The 23,576-nt window shown below is 50.2% G+C and overlaps 12 protein-coding genes across 12 annotated transcripts; all 12 read right to left on the bottom strand.

Moving 5' to 3' along the window:
• Nucleotides 1-229: 229 nt before the first annotated feature.
• BDZ99DRAFT_517863 (uncharacterized protein) lies at nt 230-813 on the bottom strand (the record flags this gene model as incomplete). The annotated part of the gene is made up of 3 exons (XM_033725231.1): nt 230-403; nt 433-521; nt 576-813. The coding sequence occupies 3 exons, from the start codon at nt 811-813 to the stop codon at nt 230-232; spliced, it is 501 nt and encodes a 166-aa protein (XP_033580581.1).
• A 572-nt stretch (nt 814-1,385) lies between these two features.
• BDZ99DRAFT_517862 (uncharacterized protein) lies at nt 1,386-2,118 on the bottom strand (the record flags this gene model as incomplete). Its single annotated transcript, XM_033725230.1, has 3 exons — nt 1,386-1,717; nt 1,912-2,046; nt 2,100-2,118. 3 exons carry the CDS (start codon nt 2,116-2,118, stop codon nt 1,386-1,388), a joined length of 486 nt encoding a protein of 161 aa, XP_033580580.1.
• A 1,123-nt stretch (nt 2,119-3,241) lies between these two features.
• On the bottom strand, nt 3,242-3,978 carry BDZ99DRAFT_474246 (uncharacterized protein; the record flags this gene model as incomplete). The annotated part of the gene is made up of 3 exons (XM_033721887.1): nt 3,242-3,403; nt 3,488-3,675; nt 3,735-3,978. 3 exons carry the CDS (start codon nt 3,976-3,978, stop codon nt 3,242-3,244), a joined length of 594 nt encoding a protein of 197 aa, XP_033580579.1.
• A 2,535-nt stretch (nt 3,979-6,513) lies between these two features.
• Nucleotides 6,514-6,735, bottom strand: BDZ99DRAFT_338006 (uncharacterized protein; the record flags this gene model as incomplete). Its single annotated transcript, XM_033714327.1, has 1 exon — nt 6,514-6,735. A coding segment is annotated over one exon (222 nt), but the record flags the coding sequence as incomplete, so codon positions are not given.
• A 613-nt stretch (nt 6,736-7,348) lies between these two features.
• BDZ99DRAFT_517859 (uncharacterized protein) lies at nt 7,349-8,166 on the bottom strand (the record flags this gene model as incomplete). The annotated part of the gene is made up of 2 exons (XM_033725229.1): nt 7,349-7,553; nt 7,622-8,166. 2 exons carry the CDS (start codon nt 8,164-8,166, stop codon nt 7,349-7,351), a joined length of 750 nt encoding a protein of 249 aa, XP_033580577.1.
• A 149-nt stretch (nt 8,167-8,315) lies between these two features.
• Nucleotides 8,316-9,095, bottom strand: BDZ99DRAFT_507479 (Glyoxalase/Bleomycin resistance protein/Dihydroxybiphenyl dioxygenase; the record flags this gene model as incomplete). Its single annotated transcript, XM_033724251.1, has 2 exons — nt 8,316-8,653; nt 8,712-9,095. The coding sequence occupies 2 exons, from the start codon at nt 9,093-9,095 to the stop codon at nt 8,384-8,386; spliced, it is 654 nt and encodes a 217-aa protein (XP_033580576.1). The 3' UTR covers nt 8,316-8,383.
• An 823-nt stretch (nt 9,096-9,918) lies between these two features.
• On the bottom strand, nt 9,919-11,963 carry BDZ99DRAFT_557535 (uncharacterized protein; the record flags this gene model as incomplete). Its single annotated transcript, XM_033727204.1, has 3 exons — nt 9,919-10,372; nt 10,421-10,998; nt 11,148-11,963. The coding sequence occupies 3 exons, from the start codon at nt 11,961-11,963 to the stop codon at nt 9,919-9,921; spliced, it is 1,848 nt and encodes a 615-aa protein (XP_033580575.1).
• A 909-nt stretch (nt 11,964-12,872) lies between these two features.
• BDZ99DRAFT_474242 (uncharacterized protein) lies at nt 12,873-13,466 on the bottom strand (the record flags this gene model as incomplete). The annotated part of the gene is made up of 1 exon (XM_033721886.1): nt 12,873-13,466. One exon carries the CDS (start codon nt 13,464-13,466, stop codon nt 12,873-12,875), a length of 594 nt encoding a protein of 197 aa, XP_033580574.1.
• Nucleotides 13,467-13,594: 128 nt separating this feature from the next.
• BDZ99DRAFT_259501 (uncharacterized protein) lies at nt 13,595-13,993 on the bottom strand. Its single transcript, XM_033713773.1, has one exon. The coding sequence runs from the start codon at nt 13,956-13,958 to the stop codon at nt 13,695-13,697; it is 264 nt and encodes an 87-aa protein (XP_033580573.1). The 5' UTR covers nt 13,959-13,993; the 3' UTR covers nt 13,595-13,694.
• A 2,116-nt stretch (nt 13,994-16,109) lies between these two features.
• Nucleotides 16,110-17,157, bottom strand: BDZ99DRAFT_474241 (uncharacterized protein; the record flags this gene model as incomplete). Its single annotated transcript, XM_033721885.1, has 2 exons — nt 16,110-16,729; nt 16,881-17,157. The coding sequence occupies 2 exons, from the start codon at nt 17,155-17,157 to the stop codon at nt 16,110-16,112; spliced, it is 897 nt and encodes a 298-aa protein (XP_033580572.1).
• A 1,528-nt stretch (nt 17,158-18,685) lies between these two features.
• Nucleotides 18,686-19,345, bottom strand: BDZ99DRAFT_474240 (uncharacterized protein; the record flags this gene model as incomplete). Its single annotated transcript, XM_033721884.1, has 1 exon — nt 18,686-19,345. The coding sequence occupies one exon, from the start codon at nt 19,343-19,345 to the stop codon at nt 18,686-18,688; it is 660 nt and encodes a 219-aa protein (XP_033580571.1).
• A 1,472-nt stretch (nt 19,346-20,817) lies between these two features.
• Nucleotides 20,818-22,883, bottom strand: BDZ99DRAFT_557531 (uncharacterized protein; the record flags this gene model as incomplete). The annotated part of the gene is made up of 4 exons (XM_033727203.1): nt 20,818-21,657; nt 21,727-21,928; nt 21,961-22,081; nt 22,241-22,883. The coding sequence occupies 4 exons, from the start codon at nt 22,881-22,883 to the stop codon at nt 20,884-20,886; spliced, it is 1,740 nt and encodes a 579-aa protein (XP_033580570.1). The 3' UTR covers nt 20,818-20,883.
• Between the last annotated feature and the right edge of the window lie 693 nt (nt 22,884-23,576).

Here is a 23,576-nt window from a genome sequence, read left to right as displayed (position 1 = left end):
ATCGAGATCTTGGTAGCACCATAACACCGCAGGCCTCATGACATACTATTCCCAGGGAAAGTCCCGTGGGAACGTGTCAAAGTCGCCCATGATAACCTTCGTCATTTGCTCCACGTCCTCCATGAACTTCGAGCAGTCATGTGATATAGCTCCCAAGACAGCGTCTAGCTGAACTTGAACGTACCCAATCACAAACCCACTGGAAATCATTTTAATGTTGTCTATATTCTCATAAGATGTCGATCTCGATCTCAAGTACGTCGACTATCTCTTCCCAAAGAGGATCGGCTTCCAAGACGTCCATGGGAACGTATTCTTTGACGTATTTCTTGAGCACTTCGAGTAGATAGAAGGTCTCGATGAGGATTGAAGGAGGCGCGAGACTCATAAAGTGGTAGTACTTCTGGTATTCCCAAGTCCTCTTGAGCGAACGAGGTTGCAGTAGTTGAGCATGGCTTCAGAAAGCCAACGGGCATGATCCAGTGCAGAAATGGGACGCGTAGACTTGATAGAGTATTCAGCTTAAGACGTGTTAGTTATTAGAACAATAGAGAGTCTCGCATTAGCATGCTTACTGCAAGTGTCCGAATGAGTGTCTTCTCCCTTAGATGGCTTAGAAGAAGTTTGGCAAGAGTGCGTGGATGTAGCTTCGTTCTGGAGAATACGACGGTGGCCTAGCTTTACTCCGAGGTCCTTCAGATCTTCTTCCGTGAGCATCCTGAACGTGGTCCAGTCTTCGACGCCATTCCGCGTAAAAGTGTCGCGATATTCCTGCAGACACAGGCGTGTGAGGATGGCAGTGAGGTCCGCCATCGTCGAATGAGACCCAGATTTGGCGGAAGAGGATGAGGTGGAACAGTACTAGAGAAAAAAAATTCAAGGGAAGCATCTCCTGGTTAGTGGGGTAAGGCGGCCCATGCAGCCGGCTATTCGTCGGCAACTTGAGGCGGTGAATGGCGGCGAAAGAGGTATAGAGTGGCTTCGAAGACTTGGTAAAAGGCTGCGCTCTACAAATCGTAGAGCTGTGTGCCTCCTCAAAGGTATACTTTTTAGGAGGCTGTAGAAGTATACGAATCTAATCCATAGGAAGACTTACAGAGGATTCCACTAAAGCACGAGCAGGTACGAGATCACGAGGGGATCACATTAGAGCATCATTCGGCGGCTGATGAAGAATCGTCCTAATGATCTATCATTGGCAAGGATATATGAGCTTGATGACTCCAAAGCGCCCCATATATCCGAATACCCCAAGACCATCCCTGATTCGATCACGTAGACAAAATAGTCATAGATACCCACCTGTCGTGTCTCCCAATGCAACCTCCCTTTGCTGCCTCCGGAGCTCATTGAACGCCGTATCATGGTAAGGTGCACCATCAACGCTATTTGTAGCTCGAAGACCGCTTCTGGGCATCACCAGAACCGTTGATGACATTGAAGTGCCGAACCGCAAGCTCAACTCTCCGAGCGTCATAGCGATCGTCAATCGTCGACAGAGTGGCATGAAGCTCACCGAGGAGGTGCCCCACCTGATATGGATCCGCCATGTTGATTCGACCAAATTTCCAATCAATTTCCAGGCTCTTGATGCGGTCGAAAGCGCTGTAGAGGGAAGGGTGGGACTGAAGGAAGTTGCTGTATTCGTGACTCTCTCTGCTCCGGGGGTGGCTGATGGCGATGAGATTATCAATCATGATGTCGACCAAGTGCGCATCTAGAAGTTCTTAGTGTCTAATATTGAAGAGTCAAAGACATTAGCGGGCTTACTCTTCATAGCGTCACTGTAACTGATTGATTTCTCCCGCACAGCCGTAGGATAAACCCCGGTGGAACGACCCCGAACGGCGACTTGCTCTCTATCGGAGGGGCGGCGGGTAGCGACCTCACGTTAGAGAATGCGGCGATGACCAAGTTTGATGCCCAGCTCCTTCATGTCTCTTTCCGTAAGCTCCTTGATTGTCTCCCAGTTCTCAACCCCGTTCTCACGCAAGGTCTTTATGCACTCTCCCAAGCCAAGCTTCTCCAGCACGGCATCGAAGTCTGCTGTAACAAGATCAGTGACTGAGAGGGCTAATTGATGGCTTTTGAAAACTTACTCGGCGGAGGAGAGGCCATACCAGCATTTGACTCCACTGGGGTGGCACAGCAAGAACAGTCGCCCGCAGCTTAGAGATTCTCAGTGTCCTTCATCAAGGTTTGGCGATGTTCCGGCTTGACTCCTAGCTCCCTCAAATTGATGTCCTCGAGTGTGAGAAACTTCTCCCGGGTGTCGACATCGTGTTCAACAAATACATCATGGTACTCTTCGAGGTCAAGCCTCTCGAGGGTCCAAGTTAGGAAGTCCATGATGAGCTGAGAGGTCAGTGGTGGAGGCCAATGGAAGGGAAGTCAACGGGCAGTGAGTTGCCTTGAAAGAGAGATCGATCTCACGGACGTGGGGCATTGGACCGGTGCATATGGGTACAAACGGCAAAGAAACTAGGCAAAGGTGGTGAATGGCAGTTTGAAATGACTCGTTTGTTTGATGAAGCGTCGAACTAACCACTACATTCTCCCAACGAAAGTTGACTGTATAGCAGTTGGCCAGCTCTGAGGCAGCGCATCATGTTTATCGAGAGTTCAGACCGATGATCCGACCCCCAGTCCCAACTCTTGAAAACACGCTCAGACTGAAGGAGCGTAAAAAAACGTGTCTATATTTCATTTTGGGTTCGTACTAGGCCATCCTTTGCCCTATCTACCCCTTACTAAGCCTTTTTAGGTGGCCATGGTATTATGTCATGCTGGATTGAATAGCTGTACTCAATCGTATTAGTACGTCCAACCACCCCTCAAATTCAAGTCACCCAATCCAATCGGTCCAGATATCTTGAAATCGGCCCACCGTATTGCTAACCACGTTGTACGGGGCCCTGTAACTTTTACTATGCGAACTTGCTGCTAAAAGCGTAGTCAATAGGTAATAATGGGGGTGAGCGCACTGTGGAGATACTTCAAAACTTGCGGTTTCGTTCATGTTCTCCAGAAACACTTCGGCATCACGTTTCGAGGTTTGAAAAGGAGTTAGGGAACCACTAACGGTAACAAGCAGGTGTCACAAGACCTCACAAGGTGCATTTTGAATCAGATACTAGAGAACTTTATATTGGTTTTGAATAGCATCCTGATAGTGTGCTATCCTGCCTCTGGCTAGCTATAATTCCGTGTGTTGACGACTAGAAGGATTGGAGAAGATGATCTAATCCGTCTCCAGGACAGCCCAGGTCTCGTCGTTAGTAGTCGTGTAGATGACCCCCAGCCCCAGAAGCTCATCTCCAGCTGCAGCAACATCGTCCTCTTCCAAGTTCAGTCGTTCGGCGATGTCGTCTTGATGAAGACCTTCGCTGGTTTGAGGGGTTGTCTTGAGGCACTAGTAGACATCCCTCGCTGTTTCACTCCATCCGTCTGGGTCAAATGACGGTTGCGGAAGGTTATGAGCCTGAACCATCAGAAACAGTTTGATGACATCCGGCGTAGATTGGAGACGGTTTTGGCAAATAAATTCAGAGTACTTGATCTCAATGCCATCCTCAGTGAGCATGCTGCTGATCTTGCCGAGCAATTGGGGGGTTATGGTCTGTCCTTGGTCGGCGAAAACTCGACGGGCCCACGCAAGGAGGCTATCATCTGAAACTTGGATATCGTCAGTAAGTAGTGAAAAGAGGACTGTTTACTGGAAGATTGACCCTGACCATTCCCGTTGCCCTTAGGAGGTTCACTATCCTCCGAAACCTCAGAAGCTTGACCAGAGTATTTTCGTTGTGTAGTGATCTCATGTTGCAGGATACGACGATGGCCCAGCTTGACCCCGAGCTCCTTCAGATCATCCTCCGTGATCTTCATCAGCGTGTTGCAATTTTCGAAACCGTTGTCGACGAAAGCATCGTAGTACGCTTCCAGCCCCAAGCACTTCAGCGTGGACGCGAGGCTTGCCATGGTGTGGTGGACGAGGTTGAATCATCCGGTGATGTTGTGGAGAGAAAGAAACTCTTTGGTGAAGTGATGCGCCTTTCGAGGAAGTGAGACAGAGTAACGCTACCCAGGCTGGCGCAGCCAGAGTTTGGCGGTGAAGAGAAGAATGCTGTCTTGACACAACAAATGGTTCATCACAAAGCCCTCTCACCAAGTGAAGTGTTTTGAAACTCTCTGGAAGTCGGATATCGCGCTCTCTAATAGTGATCTGGTATACATGCCTGAAAATTAGACCTTACTTCTTGGACTCCGATGCTGTGCTAGAGAACACCAAATGCTGCTCAGCTAATAGAAATGAAGAATAAAGGTTATCTGATCTACGTTTTCTCTTTCGTTTGGACTGTGGAAATTCGTGAAGACACTACATAGCGTAGCAAGAAGATGTACGCCGACTGACTACAACGCGTTGTCACTAAAGACGGGAATCGTGGATATTTGAGGGGCCGTTCGCACTTTTCCAAGCGATTTCGTCTGTGTGTGTGAAATTATGCATACCCGCTGTACCCTTTACTGTAGACAATTGGCCCGAAACCGTGCAGACAAGAACCTAATTGGTGACCCCTCAAAGGATGTCCCGCACAATCTACGCCGCGTGCATCATTCCCCTCTAAAACTACTGCCTCCTCTCCAATAATCCCCCTCAGCGGCCTCTTCGTTGTTTACTTGTGACTATAGTTCCTGCAAAACGTCACGAATAGTCTCCAGCTTCCCCGTATATGTTAGCCAGAACACCTTGTGTGCCGATTCCGTAGGACGAAAGCGCTGCTCGTTGAGAAAATGCTGGAAGCTCCGCTGCTCGGTGTCGAAGACCTGCATAAGGCTTTGCATCACCGCGTGGAGAATCGGACAGCCCTGATCGGCGTAAACTCGACGTGCAAAGGTGTTGAATTCTAGTCTTCCCCCTACGCCGTTGTGAGTAGTAAGTACTTAAGTAGGCTCAAGGATCTGGACACCGACCGGGATCGTAGACGTTTTGCGCACCTAGAGGCGCACTTCCTTCGAGTCTGTGATACTCGGCAATCTCTTCCTAAAGTATGCGGCGATGACGGATCTTAAAGCGCAGTTCTTTCAGGCCGTTTGTTGTGATCACGAGGTCAAAGCTCCAGGTTTCGAAGCCGTTGTTGACCAGCGCGTCGTGGTATTATTGTAGGCTGAGCTGCTCGAAGAGAGAAGTGAGGCCTGTCGTGGTGACCCAGGAGAGAAGTCAGTGCCATCGGAAGGCTTTTGGAAAGAAGGGGGGCGCAGTCCGGTTGCTTATCGAATGCTGGATGACGGTGCCTGAGGTAGCCTGGCAAGACTTCAGATCGGCTAGAATAGATGCTGCTGAAGTTCTTGAAAGGTAGTCAGTCACATCAGGCGGCAACAAGTATGTGCACACACCTTCACCCTGGTGGTCCCAGCAAAGGGAAGGCAAGAGACAAAAGAAAGATTATACTTCAAAACTTATCGTAAATCACGTACGGGGATGGAAATAAATTGTGTGAATTGCCTGGGATATCTCAAGTCGCAGGGAAATAGATAGATAGATGTGAGCATAGCTGCATGAGGAGAGCTCGCCAGCTCAGGTTCAGGCATCTCGAATCTTCAAGCTCGACTCCATTCCGCTAAGCCAGCCAAAAGCTCTACTGAATCCTTGAATGTGAAGTTGAGAGAGTAGATGAAGTGCAAATAAGAGGTCAGACTGTGACGGCTCGTTCAGCGTCGTGACCTGAACACTTAAAAGGTTCTCCGTAGATGTCCAACTCCCAATCTTCGGGTTCGCCGCGGTCAAACTCGAGATTCAAGCCCTGGCATAACTGCTCCCTCCTTTCTTTGTTGTCCCAGCCTATGATCTCATCGATGGCGTCAAGTTTGCCTTCGGTGTGAATTATCAGGTTGTCTATAAACAAACACCCAGGTTGCATGTCGCGCTCGAATGGTAACTGGTGCACTTCCTCGTACATAGTCCTCACGGCTTTTTAAATACGATCGAGTTCCCGAGCGCTAGAGTCGTCTCGGGTTTTAGTGCCTTGGTAGAACCAGAAAAGGTGCCGAGCTTCCTCATTGCGATGCATCCTGGTCTGGCGGGCGAATTTGCCCCACTCCTCGTTCTCCGTATTGCGGGCTTGCATGAAGCAGCCTATCATTGCCATGTAGGCTTGACGTTCTATGTGTATTCTCAGTGAGTACAATATCGAAAAATTGCTGTCGAGGCCACTTACTTTCATCAGAACCACTGAAAGAGGCCTCTAGCGCTTTGACACCAATGTCATCTATAATCAGAGTGAGTTAAGCAATGACAAACGTATTGCACACGAGTTTACCTAGAAGATATGCTTTGCATGTCTTGCCGGAACCACCATCTGACTCCTTGACGACTTTCGCAGCAGGACCACCTAAGAGCATCTCAAGTTAGCGCATATCCCCTGACCAATATCATTTCTACCTGCCTTGGCAATCCGCTTTGCGCTTCTTCTCGGATCCTTCACCTGATTCCTTCGCCGCCTGACCGTGCTGCTCGGGATGTTCGCGGAAGCGAGTAATCTCCCGCTGCAGAAGACGTCGATGTCCACGCTTGAACTCGAGTGCGCTCAGGTCGTCTTCCGTGATCTCAAGAACCGTGTCCCATCGCTCGAATCCGTTGCTGACGAGTGTGTCGTAGTATTCTCCGAGCCCGAGCCGCTCGAGGATATGCTTGAGCTCCGCCATGATGAAGGTGTGGTGGTGGTTGTAATGTTGACAGAGGAGACGATGAGGTGGAATGCTATATATACTGAAGTGAGGTGGTTGGTCCGGTGGCGTGCTCGTCACCTTGCCGTCTTAGAACGGTTGGACATAGAGGAAAAAGGTCCAACTCGGATTCATCGAAACCACGCTCAAAGTCGAGACTCGAGCTTTGTCAGTTGCTCCCTCGTTTCCACGTTGTATTTTCACCCATGATGCCCATGTGAAATACTGTTGAATATTCAAAGAGTGATTAAAGCATGACATAAGACAGTCTACGAGCTGGTTGAACCCAGAGCCACCTCAGAGAGCAATAATTACATGGCATACAAGCCGCATGGGAGGATAACCACGGCTCCGTAGAGGTTTTCTGAAGCCTTGTCTTCCGTAGTGATACAAAAGCCTTGTAGAGGCCATAATTCCAACCATGCATGTTCCCATCCTAGTAGCTGCCCGTTCAATTCCTACGGATGGAGACGAATTTGGAGCACATCATTTTGGCTATGTGAGATCCATCTGAAGCATTGCCCGAACTATACCGATCGATGTCGAACACTATGTATACGACATCACGAAGGAATTTTTTCTTCTGTGAGTCCACATTCATCTCGTTGTCATCGGCTGATTTCAGCTAGTCTCGAATGCGCTGAACCGTTGACGCCTCCAGCATCCAGAATAACTGATATGTGTCTTCCCTGGCACTGAGTTCATGCCGGCGGAGAAATTCGGCGTAGTTATCGTCTTTGAATTGGTCGAGGTAATAGAGGTGACAATCCATTCTTTCAGGAACTACGCGGCCCTGTTGCGTGAAGGTAGCATAGGCGAATTGACGGAAGCTGTGGTTCTAGAAATAGCCTTATAACACGTCAATTAAAGCACATTAGAAGACGTACCAGTGGCTGACTTACTCAACGCATTGCTGTTGCCAGAAGAGACTTTCTCAGACACCATGAAATGTGGGTCAGACCGACCACGCACGATCGCGATCTCCCGCTGTAAAAGGCGCCGGTGGCCAATCTTGAAACCCAGCCGCTTCAGATCGTCCTCTGTGATCTCGAGGATGGTGGACCACTTGTTGAATCCGTTGTTTTCTAGAGCGGCTTTGTATTTGTAGAGGAAGAGATCTTCGAGTATGCGAGACATGTACTCTAGCTCCATGTTCTCGGGTTTGACGCGAGACTTTCTCTCCTCCGACCCCGCGGCGGCGATCTCCCGCTGCATGATGCGTTGATGTCCTAGCTTGAATCCAAGCTCTTTCATGTCGTCATCGGTAATCTCTAGAAGAGTCTCTCGGTCCCAAAAACTGTTGTCGCGCAGGACGTTGAGGTATTCGCTGAGACCCAGGGCCCAGAGCGTGCTGTAGAAGTCCGAATGGGAGTTGGTGACGTTTGGCTCTGGCGAAACCAAGGCAGCCTCGCCAGTGAGACTCCAACTACTAGAGATTGCCATGGTGAATTTGACTTGGCTGGGAGGCAGTGGTGAGGTAGTGTGGCAAGCCGAAACCACGAAGGGTTCGCGCGTCGTTGTGGCAGATCGGGAAGATCCGCATTCGCGTATTCACATGATCTTGGGTTGGGCAATGTGGCGGTGCCTGTAAGACATAACTTCAATACCCTAGGTACATCCCTCCACGACCTCTCCATACTGAATCCTGCCACTCTATCCCTCACTGCTGCACCTGCACCTCAATCAAATACCCATCCGGATCCCTCACAAACACAAACGCCGCAACCAGCTCCTCCAACGCCTTTGGCAACACCGGATCCTTCCCATGGAGCCCAAAATAAACGCCAAAATCCTTCGAAGGCAATTCCCCAACCTTCTTCTCCACCTGAATATTCCTCGCAATCAACCGATCCTGAAAAGCCTGGATATCCGGCACAATCAGGCCAAGATGCGAAAACCCAAAAACAGCAGAGTCAATATGCTTATTTTCCTGTCGATCTCATTAAGACACGCACCACAGCAGCACCCCCGCGCTAGAGACAACTCACACTCGACCACACAAGCTCCAGCAAGCCCTCCGAATTCCACTGGTCCCGTGCCATCTCCGCTCCGGTCTGGTACCCGGTCCCGTTCCGCCCGCCTTGCGCGTGTCCCATGTACACGATTGCGAAGTCTGCCGAGGCTTCGTACGTGAAGATGTGCCGGAGGCCTAGCACGTCGCCGTAGAACGCGCGGCTGGCGGTGAGGTTGCGGACTTGGATGGCAATGTGGTTGAGGTTGAAGCCGACGGTGGTGGGATCGGCGGGGCCGTCTGTGCCGATTGTCACGGGGGACTGAGCGCGAGTTTGAGGCGGGGCGCAAGAGAGAGCTGGAGTGGAGAGGGAAGAGAAGGCAGCCAATAGGCTGAGGAGAGTTGAGAAGGGGAGAATCATGGCGGAGAAGGAGTAGAGTTGAAGTTGGTTGGAATTGGATGCAGTGGAGGACAAGATGATTGAGAGTATGGAAAAGCGCGCCTTTATGACAAAGACAATAAACTTAGAGGGCTGAGGAAATATATAGACCTCAGCAGTAGTTTATATATAAACATTTGGGACAGCTCGCTGTTTTTTCGGACCGAGAAGTCACGTGCCGCGTTATCTCAACCTCAGCCTTGCACATTGGCGTACTTGGCGTCTTACCGGCCGAAAACGCATGCATATGATTTGCCAGAATTTTACGAGCGGGCGAAAGGTTTTGACGGGATCGACGTGAATTACTGCCTTGTCCCTGCATAATCTCAGCATCAGCCCCAAGGTCGGCCAGCTTCCAAGGCGCCAAGAGCTCGATTTCACCGCACGCAGCGCTCCGTCAATTCCACTTGCAATGCTTATTGAAAACGACGATCATCTGGGAACCGGATCCAAAGTTGAGACACAGCCAAGTGCGCTTACAGAGGGGCCCCGGATTTTGAAAAATTGAAATTCTGGTGTCAATCTACCGTGGCTATCCTCGGTCTTCATGAAACACCTAGGCCAATCACGACTTGTCTAGAGCATTCTCTATATCTTTAAGAGGACTGAGGAAGAGTTGTATTTGAAATTTGCTGTGGGTCTTGCAGGGGACGCTTCGAAGCTAAGTCTTTTGAATTCGGGGAGCCTCTGCAAACACGCATGGCCGTATCCTCGGACTGATTCGCAAGTCGTATATTTGTAGAGAGAATTAATATGAGACGCTTATCTTTACATGCGACCGGGGATGGAGCAAGTGCCGGAGATGTCAGGATGATAGTTGCCACCACGAATTACTAAAATCGATACTGTCCAGGTATTCCGCGAACTGGTCGTCTCCGGCGAAGCCGCCCTCCCCCCATGCTAATTGCTCAGAAAGCGGAGATTGCGAATCATCTCCAAGCACCACCACCGGGGTTTCCGTGACATTGCTGAAACCTCGTGAGGTCAGAAGAACCTCTAGTTTGTCCCTGATGGTTCGTATCACCATTCCACATCTATCGTGGCTGCTCATGGCTTCCGAGCTACCAAAGACATGGTCCGCCATGGCAAGAATCCTCTCGCGATCGGCCATGTTTGGGTCCTGGTAAAGGTCCATGAGAAGGGAGAATAGACTGTGGTATTGCTGATACGCTCCGGCATACCACGCCCATGGTGCGAGGTCTGGATCTGTCTCTAGCAGCGCTCCGCTTTCAATTATGGTCAGAGCGGATTGGATGTACCTAGAAGACGTTAGTGCTAGGGAGAAAATGTGTATCCATCGTTCTCACCTCTCGCGCAGTACGCGATCACCATGCTTCACGACTTGCTCGTACACTGTCATTGTCACACATCGAGCAAGCAGCAGTCTAGCAACCATTTTTGCGCACTTCTGCACCGGCACTCCTTCGTCCAGAAATTTCAGGTAGGTATCTTCGACGTGAAGTCGCCTTTGATCAATGGACTGTAAAACGTCTGGAAAAGCCACTTGCCCTCGTCTGATCCTCTCGCGGTCACGAAAGATCTGTCTATGGATGTCGTAGCATTCGTATCGAATCAACGAGAAAGTAGATTGGGTGAATTCGAAGTTCTGGGATACGTCGAGTGCGACGTTCAGATCCTGATCAGCTATATTGACAGGGTATTGCATCTCTCCAGTATACGAGGTGAGCATTGGGCTTGGCCCTTGAGCTTCGGCTGTCCTGAGATCGTAAAATGCGAGCTGATGCCACACTAGTCGTCTCAACTGAATCTGGCCAGGGTTGCCTCCCGTTGATAGTTCATCAAGTCTGGCCATCTGCGCTGAGCGGATAAGGGCTCCAACGAAAACGGAATGGGACCGAGATATCTCCGCGCGACATTGGGGTATCTGCCTGAGTTAGTTTCATTCCGGAGTGTTTTCAGGGTTGGGGCCCTGACGAGATAGATACAAACAGCCTGTAGCATGGTCATATCGGAGGAGGTCAACACATCTCCGGCTTGAAGATACGACTCCGTGGCTGCAATTAGCTTGCTCACCAAGGCAGGTTTCGACATCATGAGCTTTGACTGAACTTGAAGAAACGGCATGCTAGTTGCGGCAGCGAAGCATACCGCCAAGATCAATGTCTTCGTCGCCATTAGTCCTGGGTGGTGTAGGTTCTCGTAAACTTCATCGACTTGTGGTTCGAATGAAACTTTGTGAAGTAGGTGTGCGATAGGATCGACTGCCAGGAAGTATTGGTGTGCAAAAATGTCACATTCTGCGCGTGTGGGAAAGTATGGGGGTTCTTCGCCGGTCGCCGGGCCTGGGCGAATGAGGGAAACCAGAGGGAGAGGCTTGAACCAAGCGACTAGCGGGGTACAAAGGGCATTCATTTCTGGTTGCTGTGGTCTATCATTTTGCGGTGTTCCTCCTTTGGAAAGGATGGCGTCTAGTATTCTGACCATGTCCGGTCGTAATACACCGCCGACCCGCTCGGTGATGCTGAGCTTCCCCAGTTGGAGACATACATCATTAAGATCAGGACGCGACGCACTGGTGTATCCGGTGGATGCAATAGATGAATGGGTCTGAGACGTCGCGACTGGAGTCTCTGCGGGGCACGCCGACTCTGGAGCAGAAATTGCTTCAGATGGCGAGCTGTCGGTACTTGGGGCGCTGGAATTTTTCCTGCTAGGAGTCTGGGATGTATAGATGCAGGTCCTGGAAAATTGCACACAGGTAGAACAAGGTCGAGGGCAGGACTTGCTGCACCGAGTCTTGCGTTGGCGACACTCGGTGCATTGATAGATTGCTCTGGAGCGTTTGTGGGGTGGTCGAGGTGTCAAAATCCGGCTCGACTGGGTGATCATTATGAAAAAGGCTTAGAAATAGAATAGGAGAGCTGGATAAAGGTAAATGAGCAATGGTCCGACTCTTTTAGCTTTTAGAACATCTTATTTGAAGGCCCCCAAAGTCCTGCGGCGTCGATCCATAATAAGCGGCGTCAGCTAGAGACGAAGCAGGAAGCATAATGCGCAGTGCCAAGAGAAAAAACGTCGGATGACTGCATACGATGCCAGTGATCTCATCCTCATTCGTGGACGAGAGGCTGAGAGGCTGAAGGGGCGAGGTTGAGGAAATTTCAGGCGAGAGGCCAAGCCGTTTCCAGCGCTAGCGGATGCTGACATGACTACTTCTATCTCAACCTCCAGCGTCAATCTATCGCATCGCCCCTACCAAAACACATCGAAGTTCTAAAGAAGTCAAAGCTGTCTTTCCATTTCGCAGGCCCGAAGCCATGTCGGTAGAAGTTCTGCGATATGGAGAAAGGATTGGGCCTACCTCTGCGAACTTGAGAAGGGCTTTCCGTAGGGTTCTGGGTGACCTCTGTCGTCTTAGAGGTGGTGATTGAGATTTGACGGTCGACGACGCTGTGCAGTACAGGCACGTGTACCCCTAGCGGAGTAAATGAGGTAACCAATGACGCATGGCTTGGTCGGTGTCCAACGGCAAGGATTGATTTCAGCTTCATCCGGAGCGTTAAAAAGTCATCTAAAAGGCCCTAGGGGGTATACCAAGTTCAAAATATCAGGGCAGAGTATAAGGGCAAAACTGATAGTGATATGTCTTTGATTGACTTACTCCAGAGAGGACATGGAGGCCATGCAAGTAAACACGATTCTCTCAGGTCTGATCCCATGACCTAAAACCTTCTTGACAGCCCCTGGTAAACATGCTGCCGGAGAGCCATTCCAGATCCAGAAACAAATTAGATCGCTTCATGGGTTTTGCCCTCTCTTCACCCTCTGCTTCTTCGCCGGCGGCTCTTTCCTCACCGACGGCTCCCTTTTCACCGTCTCCACCTTCCTAGACGGTTCAGCCCCCTCTAGCGGCACAATATTTGTGATTTTGTACTTGTGGTACTTTGCATACAAGTACAGAAACTCGGTCTTATAGGGGTAAGATTCATCGTCGCAAGATTCGCCATCGCCTCCAAACCTCATAACGAAGGTCAACATCTCTCCTAAGATAATGTCGATATCTTGAGGGGCGCGCTCCATTTCGGACACGATAGTATTCACCCAATTCAGGACGATACCGTTAAAGGAACAGTCGGATCGAAATCTCGCTAGCTGGATGCTGTTCATCTTGGGCTCGATCCATCTGACGATATAATTCTCGACGTCCGCCTGGCGTGGGAGCTCAGCGAGCTTAGCAGAGTAGTAGCCCGTGCACATCATGAGATGTAGCATCTTTCCCCGAGGAGTGCTAGAGTTTTGAAGTTGGCATCCCATTTTATTAAGTTCTTTCTTGCGGTCCCTAGCGGCAAGGTTTCGGTCCGACTCCTCGGATGCTGTTGTGCTCGTCGACATGACTATATGGCCTTGAGTGAGAAGTAATGCTAACAGAAGTTCGGGACACTGACGAGATCCTCTAACTTACCTAGCAGCTGCTGAATCACCGTCCAAGAGTGCTGCAAGCGACCTCGAGGTTTTCGTTGTTGTCCGGGGTCTGGAGGCGGAGAAAAGAAGTGAACGAGCGAAGAAGTGGGTATTTGGACTCGTCTCTCGGAAGGTCCGTAATTCGCGTGCGCGGTAAGCTCAACGTGACGTAGTAGGCGAGAATAGACGATGTGTGCGCTGTATTCGATGACGAGAATGATGATGTAGAGCAGAGAGAGTGAGAGAGGCCCAAAGGAAGGCGAGGCTATAATATACGTGCCTGCCGTGGCCCGCGCCGCTCCTCCCTAACAGCCAATGAATGGGCCTGTCCATGATGCCGTCTGAGGAGTCACGGCCAGCTGACATGTTTTTTTCTGAAAACGCATCTCTTCGTCCGTCCCGAAGCTTGGGGGGTCTTTTCATGCAAACTTTAGATAGGTGAAAAAATAATCGCGAGCTAAAATGCCTCGTCATAGAAATCCATGCACTCGTTTACCACGGCATGTGGAGCTTCATACGATTTTCTGCATTCTAAACAAGACGGTATTTCGGCATTTTGGACAACTAGTAAAGTCGCGAGGCTACCTCACATAGCGTCAACGGCGCGTATTTAGATTGGAGGTGCCTCTGCTGCTCCCGGCTTCCATTAGTACGTGAGCCCCACAAACAGTGGCAGATATTTGTACAGATATCTATGGCAAAACCCTGTCGTCTCCGTCCCAGAAACCTGCTGCTCCAAGATAAAAGCTCCCAAATGTCACATAGCAAGAGTAGAGTAAGACAGTGTAGCGAGACAGCTTGATTAAAGTCCCGCTCTGAAGAGTAGAGAAGATAGACCGGTCTGACTTTGTCCCTTCGACGAATCCGGTAGCCTTAGGAGTGACACGACACTGTCTAGACAATTTCTTGGTATCCCGTTGCTCCTTCTGCGCGGACAATCCCCTTAGTTCCTTCAACCCAATATCCACTTGACATTCTAGCCCACCACGTTAGCTGCGAAGGTTATCTTGTTTTCGGTCACCAACTCGACCATGTTGTGATGCTTAAGGTAGAGGTAGAGAACCTTTTGTTTCTTGTCTGCGTTGCCGAACCTCATGACGAAAGCCAACATCTCCGCATAAATGATGTCTTCGTGGGTCGCGTTGCGTTCGAGCTCGCTTTCAATGGTTTGCGCGATGAAAAGTTGAAAAGCACTAGAGTCTTGGATAGGGTATTTGAATTGGATAGGGTATTTGAATTGGCTCGTGCACATATACACGTGATATGACGGAGAATGCCGTGTGTATACAAAAATCGCATAGAATCAGCATTATATTACGTTCAGTTCATGCGTGAGGCTGTATATCGACAGAGAATGTATATTATCAAGTCCCCCTATAGTGTTGAGGTTCCACAAGTGCATAGAATACAAGAGAATGCCCCCCCACCCGTTTTTTGTATACACACGGCATTCTCCGTCATATCACGTGTATATGTGCACGAGCCAATTCAAATACCCTATCCAAGACTCTAGATAACAGGCCGGGTTTCAACTGTTCACGTCCGGCCCTGACAAGCTTTGGTCCAATCCAGTCAGCAACATAGTCCTGGAACTCTTGAAGGGTACGATTTTCGGCGCGTCCGCTGCTGACACAAGAGTCCAATACGTGATATAGCATTTGTCCTGAAAGGGTAGTTTCTACTTCGAGGCGGCGCTGCAGGGCCCTGAGAGCTAGGCTGATGGCAAGACGCCCCGGCGGCAACTCAGCTGTGTTGGGCTCCATGACCGGAAGACTTTAGAATCGGGCAGGTTAGCTACAGTTCTGGAAAATGAAAAATCTGATGACGCTCACCTCGACGGCAATCCACCGATGGCTTCCTAAGAATTTGCGCGCAATCCCAATCGTGTTGGTTGTTGATGTTGGAGAGTTGCCGGCAGAGCTGAGAGGAGACTCCGGTCGAAAGTGAGGTCTACAAACTCAGAAGTGGGGCCGTGCGTCTTAGGCGTGGCACACTTGGTTAAAAAGTGAGTTAAAGAAGAGGTCCCAAGCCAACCGCGCGCTTATATGCTAATGCAAGGCACAGACCTACGGCTCCTCCAGATAATCCCAAATGTCTTGAGGCATCCTTGAAAAGGCAGCAAAGTGAAGATCTGCTCGTGCTCTTGCACTAGAAGACTACCGCTCGGTACAAGTTTCTAATTGACCCCGATAAAAGATAAGGGAAGGTTCATGAAGTCCAACTAGACGCGTGATCATTCACTCGCAATATTTGTCAGGCACTAGATACACACAAGATGGAAATCGATATAGGCTTGAGAAGTTCTCAGATTGCTAATAGATATTTGCAGTATCGTCGCCTTCTAGAGTTCAAGATGAAGATGTACTGCCTTGAGGAAGATGCATATCTTCCTTCCTAATTGCATGAACCCGTCCGCGCTGTAGAAGGCCTAATGAGACCCCCGGTATTTTGCCAGAGAGCCTTATGATTTCCTGATTGTTGCAGTGATTAATGGAGAATGAAGGCATCGTCCACATCCGATCTGACATGGTCATCTCCTTCTGATCCCTCTCCTTCACACTCTTCATCCGTCTGCTATTCGATCTCATCCTGGTCATGGTTATCCGCGCGGCCTTCTTCCTCCTCCGCTTCCTCCTCATCAGCTTCATGCTCCCCGGCTTCCTTTCCCTCGACTTCCATGTTCCCTGCTGCCCTGTTCATTTTCATCTCAGCCGCTTTCAGCCTGTCGGGAGGCGCGTGGTGCATCTGGCTCCATGAACACTGGGGATAAATAGGGGAAGCGAGACCGCTGTACGTAGCGTATGAGTTCAAGAACTGTTGCTTATGATGTGTACCGCCGTGTATCGTTACGAATGCGAGGGCTTCGCCGAGGATGATGGGGGCGAACATCCCCACGCGATCGACCTCGTCCTCCAGCTTCTCCACAAACACGACCATCAGCTGGTTGAAGTCGCCCTGAATCTTCTGGTCTTCAAAACACCGTTTCTCGAGCGACCTAAGCTTAGCCCTCATCCATGCAATAGCGTATTCCATGAGCTGAAGTCGCTGCAGCACTCCCCGGCGGATATAATGACATGCTGCCGCTACCACGATGTAGAGCATTTGGTTTCTTGGAGCCGGGTTCTCGATAAGGCGTAGGCAGAGCTGTACGAGCTCTTCTGAACTCAGGTTGAAATTGATGTGAACTCTGATTTCTATAGATGTCTAGCTCGTTGTTTATATACTAGGGGAAGGAGGGGGCCACCCCCGGGGGCTTAACGTGGTAGATCTCTTGATGCGTTGCTGGTTACACCCTGTTACTTGATACAGTACTGATACCGTGCTGCAGCACTGCTGTTGCATTACCTGTTACTTCCTCCTGTATCAGCATGCCATCCTGATACGTTACTGGCATATGAGTTGCTGATCCTAGGTTGTAGTGCTGCAACCCGAGTTCTGAGCTATTTGTACTATCTCGAGCAGGCCCGCCCTCGCCATCCTGGCGGTTTATGTTGTATTTGACTTCGAATTGTCCTCCGAGTACGTTCCCCACAATGACCGTTCGCTCGTAATGCGTAGGCTGGGTACCATAGAAGGGGATCGGTGGTGTGCAGTTCATCCACACTGGGGGTTGGCGCGGCATGTTTGAGGTAGTGCTGCAGGATTGTCGAGTGAGAGCTCAAAGGGTAGAAATCTGGCAGCGTTTTGACTGATTGGCTACCTGATAGTGGGGCCACTCCTGACAGCGGCGTCAAGTGAATAAGAGTAACGCCTATGTAGTGGTATTGTCGTGCCCCCGAACTTATGACCTAGAAAGATGACTAAAACGTTGACGTGGTGGAAACCAGACTGCCTTTTAGCGGACAGTCACCTGCTAACTGGGCTGCTCCTCGCAGTGGTGCCGGGCAGCCAAGGGTGGAGTCTGGTTAGTGGGATCTCGGAGCAACCGAGGCTATGGCCAAGTACTGTACTTACAGGGCGAGGACCTTGGGAATACGCCGACATGTTCGGGCATCCTTTTGGAACACTCTGTAAGCTTACCGGACCACCTCACGCGACACGGTATACCAATTCTCAATGCCACAGCTCGCTGAAGATTGAGGAGGGTTCTGGGCGTTTCACCTGTCGTCGTTGATTTGCCATGAGCTTCATCCTTCCAGCTGAACTCTGTTCCACATGTCACATGTAGCACATGTGGCTCTTGACATTGCAGTTCTGAAAACGTCATACCTTCAGGAGGGTGAGCACGTCCTATGGCCATCGTAAACTGAAATTATGGAGCACCTTGATGATTTGAATCAATTCCACAAGTTTGATTCTGCACGTGTTTGAACATTTGGAGTATTGTAGCTCAGGGGGGCTCTGCATATCTTATCACTGTGATCAAGATCATTGCACAACGAGCATTATCTAGAGAACCTGGTAAATTGGAAGATTGAATCTTATCCGAAGTCCGTAAGTCCAATTCAACACATGTAGCTCTTGAAAGTGCCATTTTCGAATCACGCTACCCCATGGAGGCCCCGTATATCTTCTTGCCGCTGTCAAAATCGAAGGTGTGAACACTCGATTTGTGGCCTGTCGTAAAGTTCGTTCTACTAGCTGAACTCAGCTCCACGCGTCTAATTCAGCACGTATAGCCTTTGACATCCTAGTTTTCAGAAGATCATAGCCTCAGGGGTGTCTGGAAATCCTAACACAGTTTTCAATGTATATATACAGCTATTACGATCTGAGAAGCTTTGCAAATTGTACTGTCTGACCTTTTCCGATATCCGTAGGTTCATTTCAGCACGTGTAATCCTTGACATTGCACTTTTCATAACACCATGCCTCCAGGAGGATCTGCAGGGCCTATCACTGCTCTCGAAATGACTGTACACTGAGCATGATTGTTGATTCGTTAGAATATCCCGGTCTTTCATCCGTTCAAGTTCTGTAGGTCTAATTCAGCGCTTGCAGGATGTGACATTGTAGTGTTCAAAACACCATACATCTAGTAGTCCTTCAAAGTTATATCACCATTGTTAAATCGGACAGCAACATACTGTAAATATGATTCATTGTATTCCGAGCAGCCATCCTCTCTTTGATTCACGCTATCCTATAACTGGCCAGCCAATTCAGGGCGCCTTCTCTATGTCCAGAACCGAGCACTCCAAATCAGCTATCTACTCCTTGCATCCTTCCGGCTCGTCCTCATCCACATAATCCTCCAGGTCGTCGTAGTCCGTGAGCACATCATCCTCCGACTGGGCGTGATCTTGGACCCCATGCATCTCCTGCCACGAGCAGTCATCGAATGGCACCACGACCGGCAACCCCATGTACATCGCGTACAAATACATCGCGTTCTTCCGGTGATGCTCCCCACCGAAGCCTATCACGAACGTGACCATTTCCCCGAAAGCGAACACCGCGCCGTCCTTATGTTGCTCGTCGTCCAACTTCCGCACCAACGCCACCATCAACTTCGCGAACTTGTACCGGATTTCGTAGACGTAGTCTGCTTCGAGGCCGGTGCACATCGGGGGCAGCCACAGGTTGATGTAGTCGATGATCTCGTCGCACTCGTCCACTCCCTGCTGGCCGTAGACGCAGGCTGCGGAGATTAGGAGGTAGTACATCCAATTCCAGAGTTTGTCGGGATGGTTCATGATGCGGAGGGTGAGCTCGCTGAGGTCGGCGGAGATGTCGTCGAAGGTCTCTTCGCGGGGACGGTATGAGTAGGGACGGGCGGCGAGCATGACAGAGTCACCCTCGCCTGGGTAGTTGGTGCCTTGCGGGAGGGGCGGAGTGCTGCACATCCAGCGGGGTTGCTGCGGCGGCATGGTTGACGATGCTGCGGCGCTGTTGACTGAGGTTAGAAGGTGGTCTCTTGGGCAAATGAAGGGTCGGGCAAGCTCACCTTGACTGGAGTGGAGGAAATGGCTGCTGTGTCGGACCGGTGGAGCTGTCGTTACGATCCAGGTTGGCGGTGGGAGAGGGTTGTGAAGAATGGGGTTGTCGGGACGAAGATTCGAGTATGGAACTGAAGCAAAGAATAAGGCAGGAGGCTGGACGTGCGGGTCTCGCCGTAGTCCAAGCGATTGGGAGAGTGTGGTGGAAAGACTGTCTGCAGAGGATAGAAGTTTGATGGTGGATGGTAAAAACGGCGGATGCTATTCGTCCTGGAGTGAGAGGTAAAGGGAGGTGGTAGAAGTATGAAGGTGGAAGAGTTGCAGAATGGACCGACGAGAAAAATTGTACCTTAAAAGTCTGACATTCCCAGATCGTCCGTGTGAATAGGCGGGGGCTGGGGCTTGCGCGCTGCCCTATCGCGGTCTTTAGCGAGATGACATAAGCAGGTCACGTTCCGCTAATTCACCCCGGATTTTGCATGATAACATCCTCATACAGTACTAGGACACAAGCTTGGGCATGCCGTCCTTTTCGTCTCGTCCCGATTTATGGCGGGGTGCTGAAGCACCACAAACACCGGCAAAGTAGGCTGACTACTAGCGTGTGAACTCTCTGAGATTCATGCTCTAAGGGACTTTACGTCTTATAAAAACTTTGAGAGCGCGCCGAAGCATCTCCAACAGTGGTGAGAAAGTGTGCCTAGACTTTTTTCAACGCGCTATAGAGTCCTGCGACGTAAGTTTGGGCATTCCCACTTGCTATTGCTTGGGGTATTCCTATGGGTTTTGAAAACTCCGAACACGATGTCAATGATGATGCAGTGCAGATTGCATAGTCTTTTGACTGGCCGGCTACCTGCTAGCTGGGCTATTCGTCACAGTGGCGTCGAGCGAGCAAAAGCGAAGCCTCAGGCATGATACTTCCGAGTCCCCAAAACATATGGCCTAGTACTCAGTGTTTGGACACAAAGCTACGAACTATTGCTGCGACTGTTTGGGGTGCCTCTATTGTTTTTGAAACCTTCGAACGCAATGTAAAGGTAGATACAGCAGATAAAAGCTTGCCTTTTGAGTGGTTGACTACATGCTAGCCGGGCTACTCCTCACAGTGGTGTCGATCGATCAAGAATGGAGCCCGTGTAGAGTAGTATCTGTGTGCCGAAGAATGTCGCAACTGTACATGATGTTAAGGTCGGTGCAGTGGAAGTTGGACTGCCTCTTGACTTGCCAGCTGAGTACTGGCTGGGCTACTCCCTACAGTGGTATTACGTGAGCAACACTGAAGCCCGTGTAGTTCAATATTCGGGTATCTAGATTTATGATGTAGTACTATACAGTGCACAGAAAGGAGTTTGATCAATCTTGCTCTCCACTGCATTGGGCACGCCCTTCGGCTTTTGGTAGTTCAATTACTAATTACAACGTGGTGGCCTATGCATTAAAAACAAGAAGTCTCGCATTCACGTAACCTACAAACCCTCAACGAACGGCGCATCCGGATGGTGAGACATATCAAAGATATCATCCCCATCCGCCGAAGGAATCCCATGCCAAATCCTGAAGAGCTTCAGAGCCTCATACTTCTGCCAGTCCGCACCAAACCTCATGACGAACATCAATACCTCGCCATATACAGTACTTTTTTGTAAAGGCGCCAGCGTCACCTCTCGCTCCAGAACCATCATTAAAGCAAGCCGCAGTTTGTTGATGCCGATGACGGTGCTCTGGGACGGGAGTTTTCGAGTGACGAGCATGTGACGGAGTTCGGCTTCGACGACGACGCTCTCCTGGGGTCTGCTGATGGTGTATTCGAAGGCGCAATCGGCCATTAGGTTGAATAAGCGGTTCTGAAGGCTCCAGTTCTTATGCCAGAACCCCTGAAGCTGGCTGAGGGTATCGCAAGGTTCTGCATCATTCACGACGTGGAGTATATTTTGGAGGCTGATTGGACGGACGTCCGACGGATGGTTGGCGGCTGGGACTGGAATCGGCAGTTCACTGTTGACATGGACCCGTGACTGACGTCGCATCATCTCCTCGGGAGTAAGAAGATCATCTAGAACACCGGGTATCAAATCTTCCTCATTAGGGAAGCTATCCTCCCTGTCCAAATCCTCGGATTTTCCGCGAGTTGAGGCAGGTTTTGGCGTAGCAGCCGCAAAATGGTGCTGGCGAATGCCGTCGAGGGATCTGACTTTCTTGCCGTAAAGGCCGTGAATGTAGTATGCTGGCTGTTCCCATATCTGCTAGAATTGGTGTTGACAGGTTCTTTGACATTTCATGTGTTTTGATACTGTTGTTTGTAGTCTCACCTGCTGTGGCGGCTGCGAATCTCCAACGGTTCGAAGCCTAGAATTGCCGCACTTCTGGTGGTTTTGAGAGTACATATCAGGAATGCTGGACGTTGAGGGTCTTCGATGTTGTGGTGCGGAGGTGCGGAGGTGTGGGTTGAGAGGTCGGAGTGTTTGTTTACGCATCAGATGGGCAGTAGACGCGCGGGAGGCGCCAAGACATCTGCATGATCATTCCAATACAAATGCACACACATATCAGCCACCGTGCGAAGCGGTGGCTGGTGAGTATACTGATGGTACGAAAAGACCGACCTTGAAGGCTCCCAAAAATCATTGAGATACTGAAAGTAATGGTAAAAGGGCACACGCAGATCTGTAATCAGGGAACAACATATACAGCATATAGAGTGTTTTGGTCCTGAATACTTTAAAAAGGTTACTGCCATGAGCCTGCACCCAAGCCACCTCCATGGCTCCTTATGCTAGACTGATCTGAAGCAGACTGATTTTCATCACTGCTTTAGAGCCCCACTTCCGCTATCCCCAGAAGATTCCTTGAAGCCTGTCTCTTGTAGATTGAGTGCGCAGTTTCCCGTACCAGCCTCGCCTCCACGGCCTTCACTGCCTTCGCCCTCGGTACCCTCCTCGCGAGACCACGCGCGTACGTTCCCGCAGATGGTGTTGATGCCGTTATACTTCCGGTACGCATTCATGAAGTTGTGCTTGTGCCAGTAGGCGCCGAACTTCATAACGAAGACAAGCATCTCGCCGAATACTACTGTCTCATCCTCGTCGTCCTCCAGCTTTGTGTGCACTGCAACCAGGAGGTCGTTGAAATCGTTGATGGCAGCGAAGTAGGTGAGTTCGATTGCGCTTAGCTTGGGAAGCATCCATTTCGCGATATATGTCTGGACCTCAACAAATTTGATCGTGTCTCGGGTGCTAGTAAAGTCGAATGCCGTGGACAGCATCAAGTACGACATGTAGCTCTCGGGGGTATCTTCTGCTACGAGGCGATTGAGGACACCTTTGATCGACTCGCCGTTGGTGGTCAGAGTGGCGAGAGGAAGCTCGGTACTGTCTGCGCTTCGAAATATACTATTGAACAGATTGTCGATGCCTGTTTCCCGTACAAGGGTGTTGGAGATAGGCTGAATCGCTGGACTGCGCTGCATGATTTTTGGTAGCTGGGTCTGCCCGTCCATCTTGAAGCTGCTTCTTTTGTTCAAGATTCGAAATTAGCATCTGCTCCCTTGAGAAAAGCGCGAAGAGCTTACCGTTGCGCAATCTGGAAGGATGGTGTTGAAGAAGTGTGACGCTGTTGGAGCTCCTGTTGTTAGCGGTCAGGCTCAAGGCAGTAGGTTTTGCGGAGATCACGAGATCTGCTCTTCACCATTTTCCTTCCCGCCTACCTGACTGCACTGACCACATAGCTCCACCTCTGACTCGAGTTTCATTGCGTCCTGCCTCATTTGCGACCAACCTCTTTCCAACCTCATCTCACCACGTCCGCCTCACCAAGAGGAGTTGCAACGTCCAGCACACTTCAACCCGATGGACTCTGGAGGACTGGGCGACGGAGCAATTGGGGGAGAAGAAGACGAAACCCAACATGAAGCGCCAACAGATCCGCAGCCGGAACCAAACTCCTACTACTACAGACTACACGTCATTGCAGAAGATCAGGCTGAATTCTACGCCTTTTTCTAACAGCAACGATAGAGTCGACTAAAACACAGACCTTCGATGGAACACCTCGGACAACCTCACCGTAGATACTGCCCGCCGCGCAGAGAGCTTCCAGAATGTGGCAGCTGGATGCACCCCCTAGTGCGTAAGAACTAGTGTATTTGATACTGTACTAGAAC

The sequence above is a fragment of the Mytilinidion resinicola genome (genome assembly GCF_010093595.1).
Source record: "Mytilinidion resinicola strain CBS 304.34 unplaced genomic scaffold BDZ99scaffold_5, whole genome shotgun sequence".
In the NCBI taxonomy this organism is placed as follows: Eukaryota; Fungi; Ascomycota; class Dothideomycetes; order Mytilinidiales; family Mytilinidiaceae; genus Mytilinidion; species Mytilinidion resinicola.
This window is presented reverse-complemented; position numbering and strand designations above follow the sequence as displayed.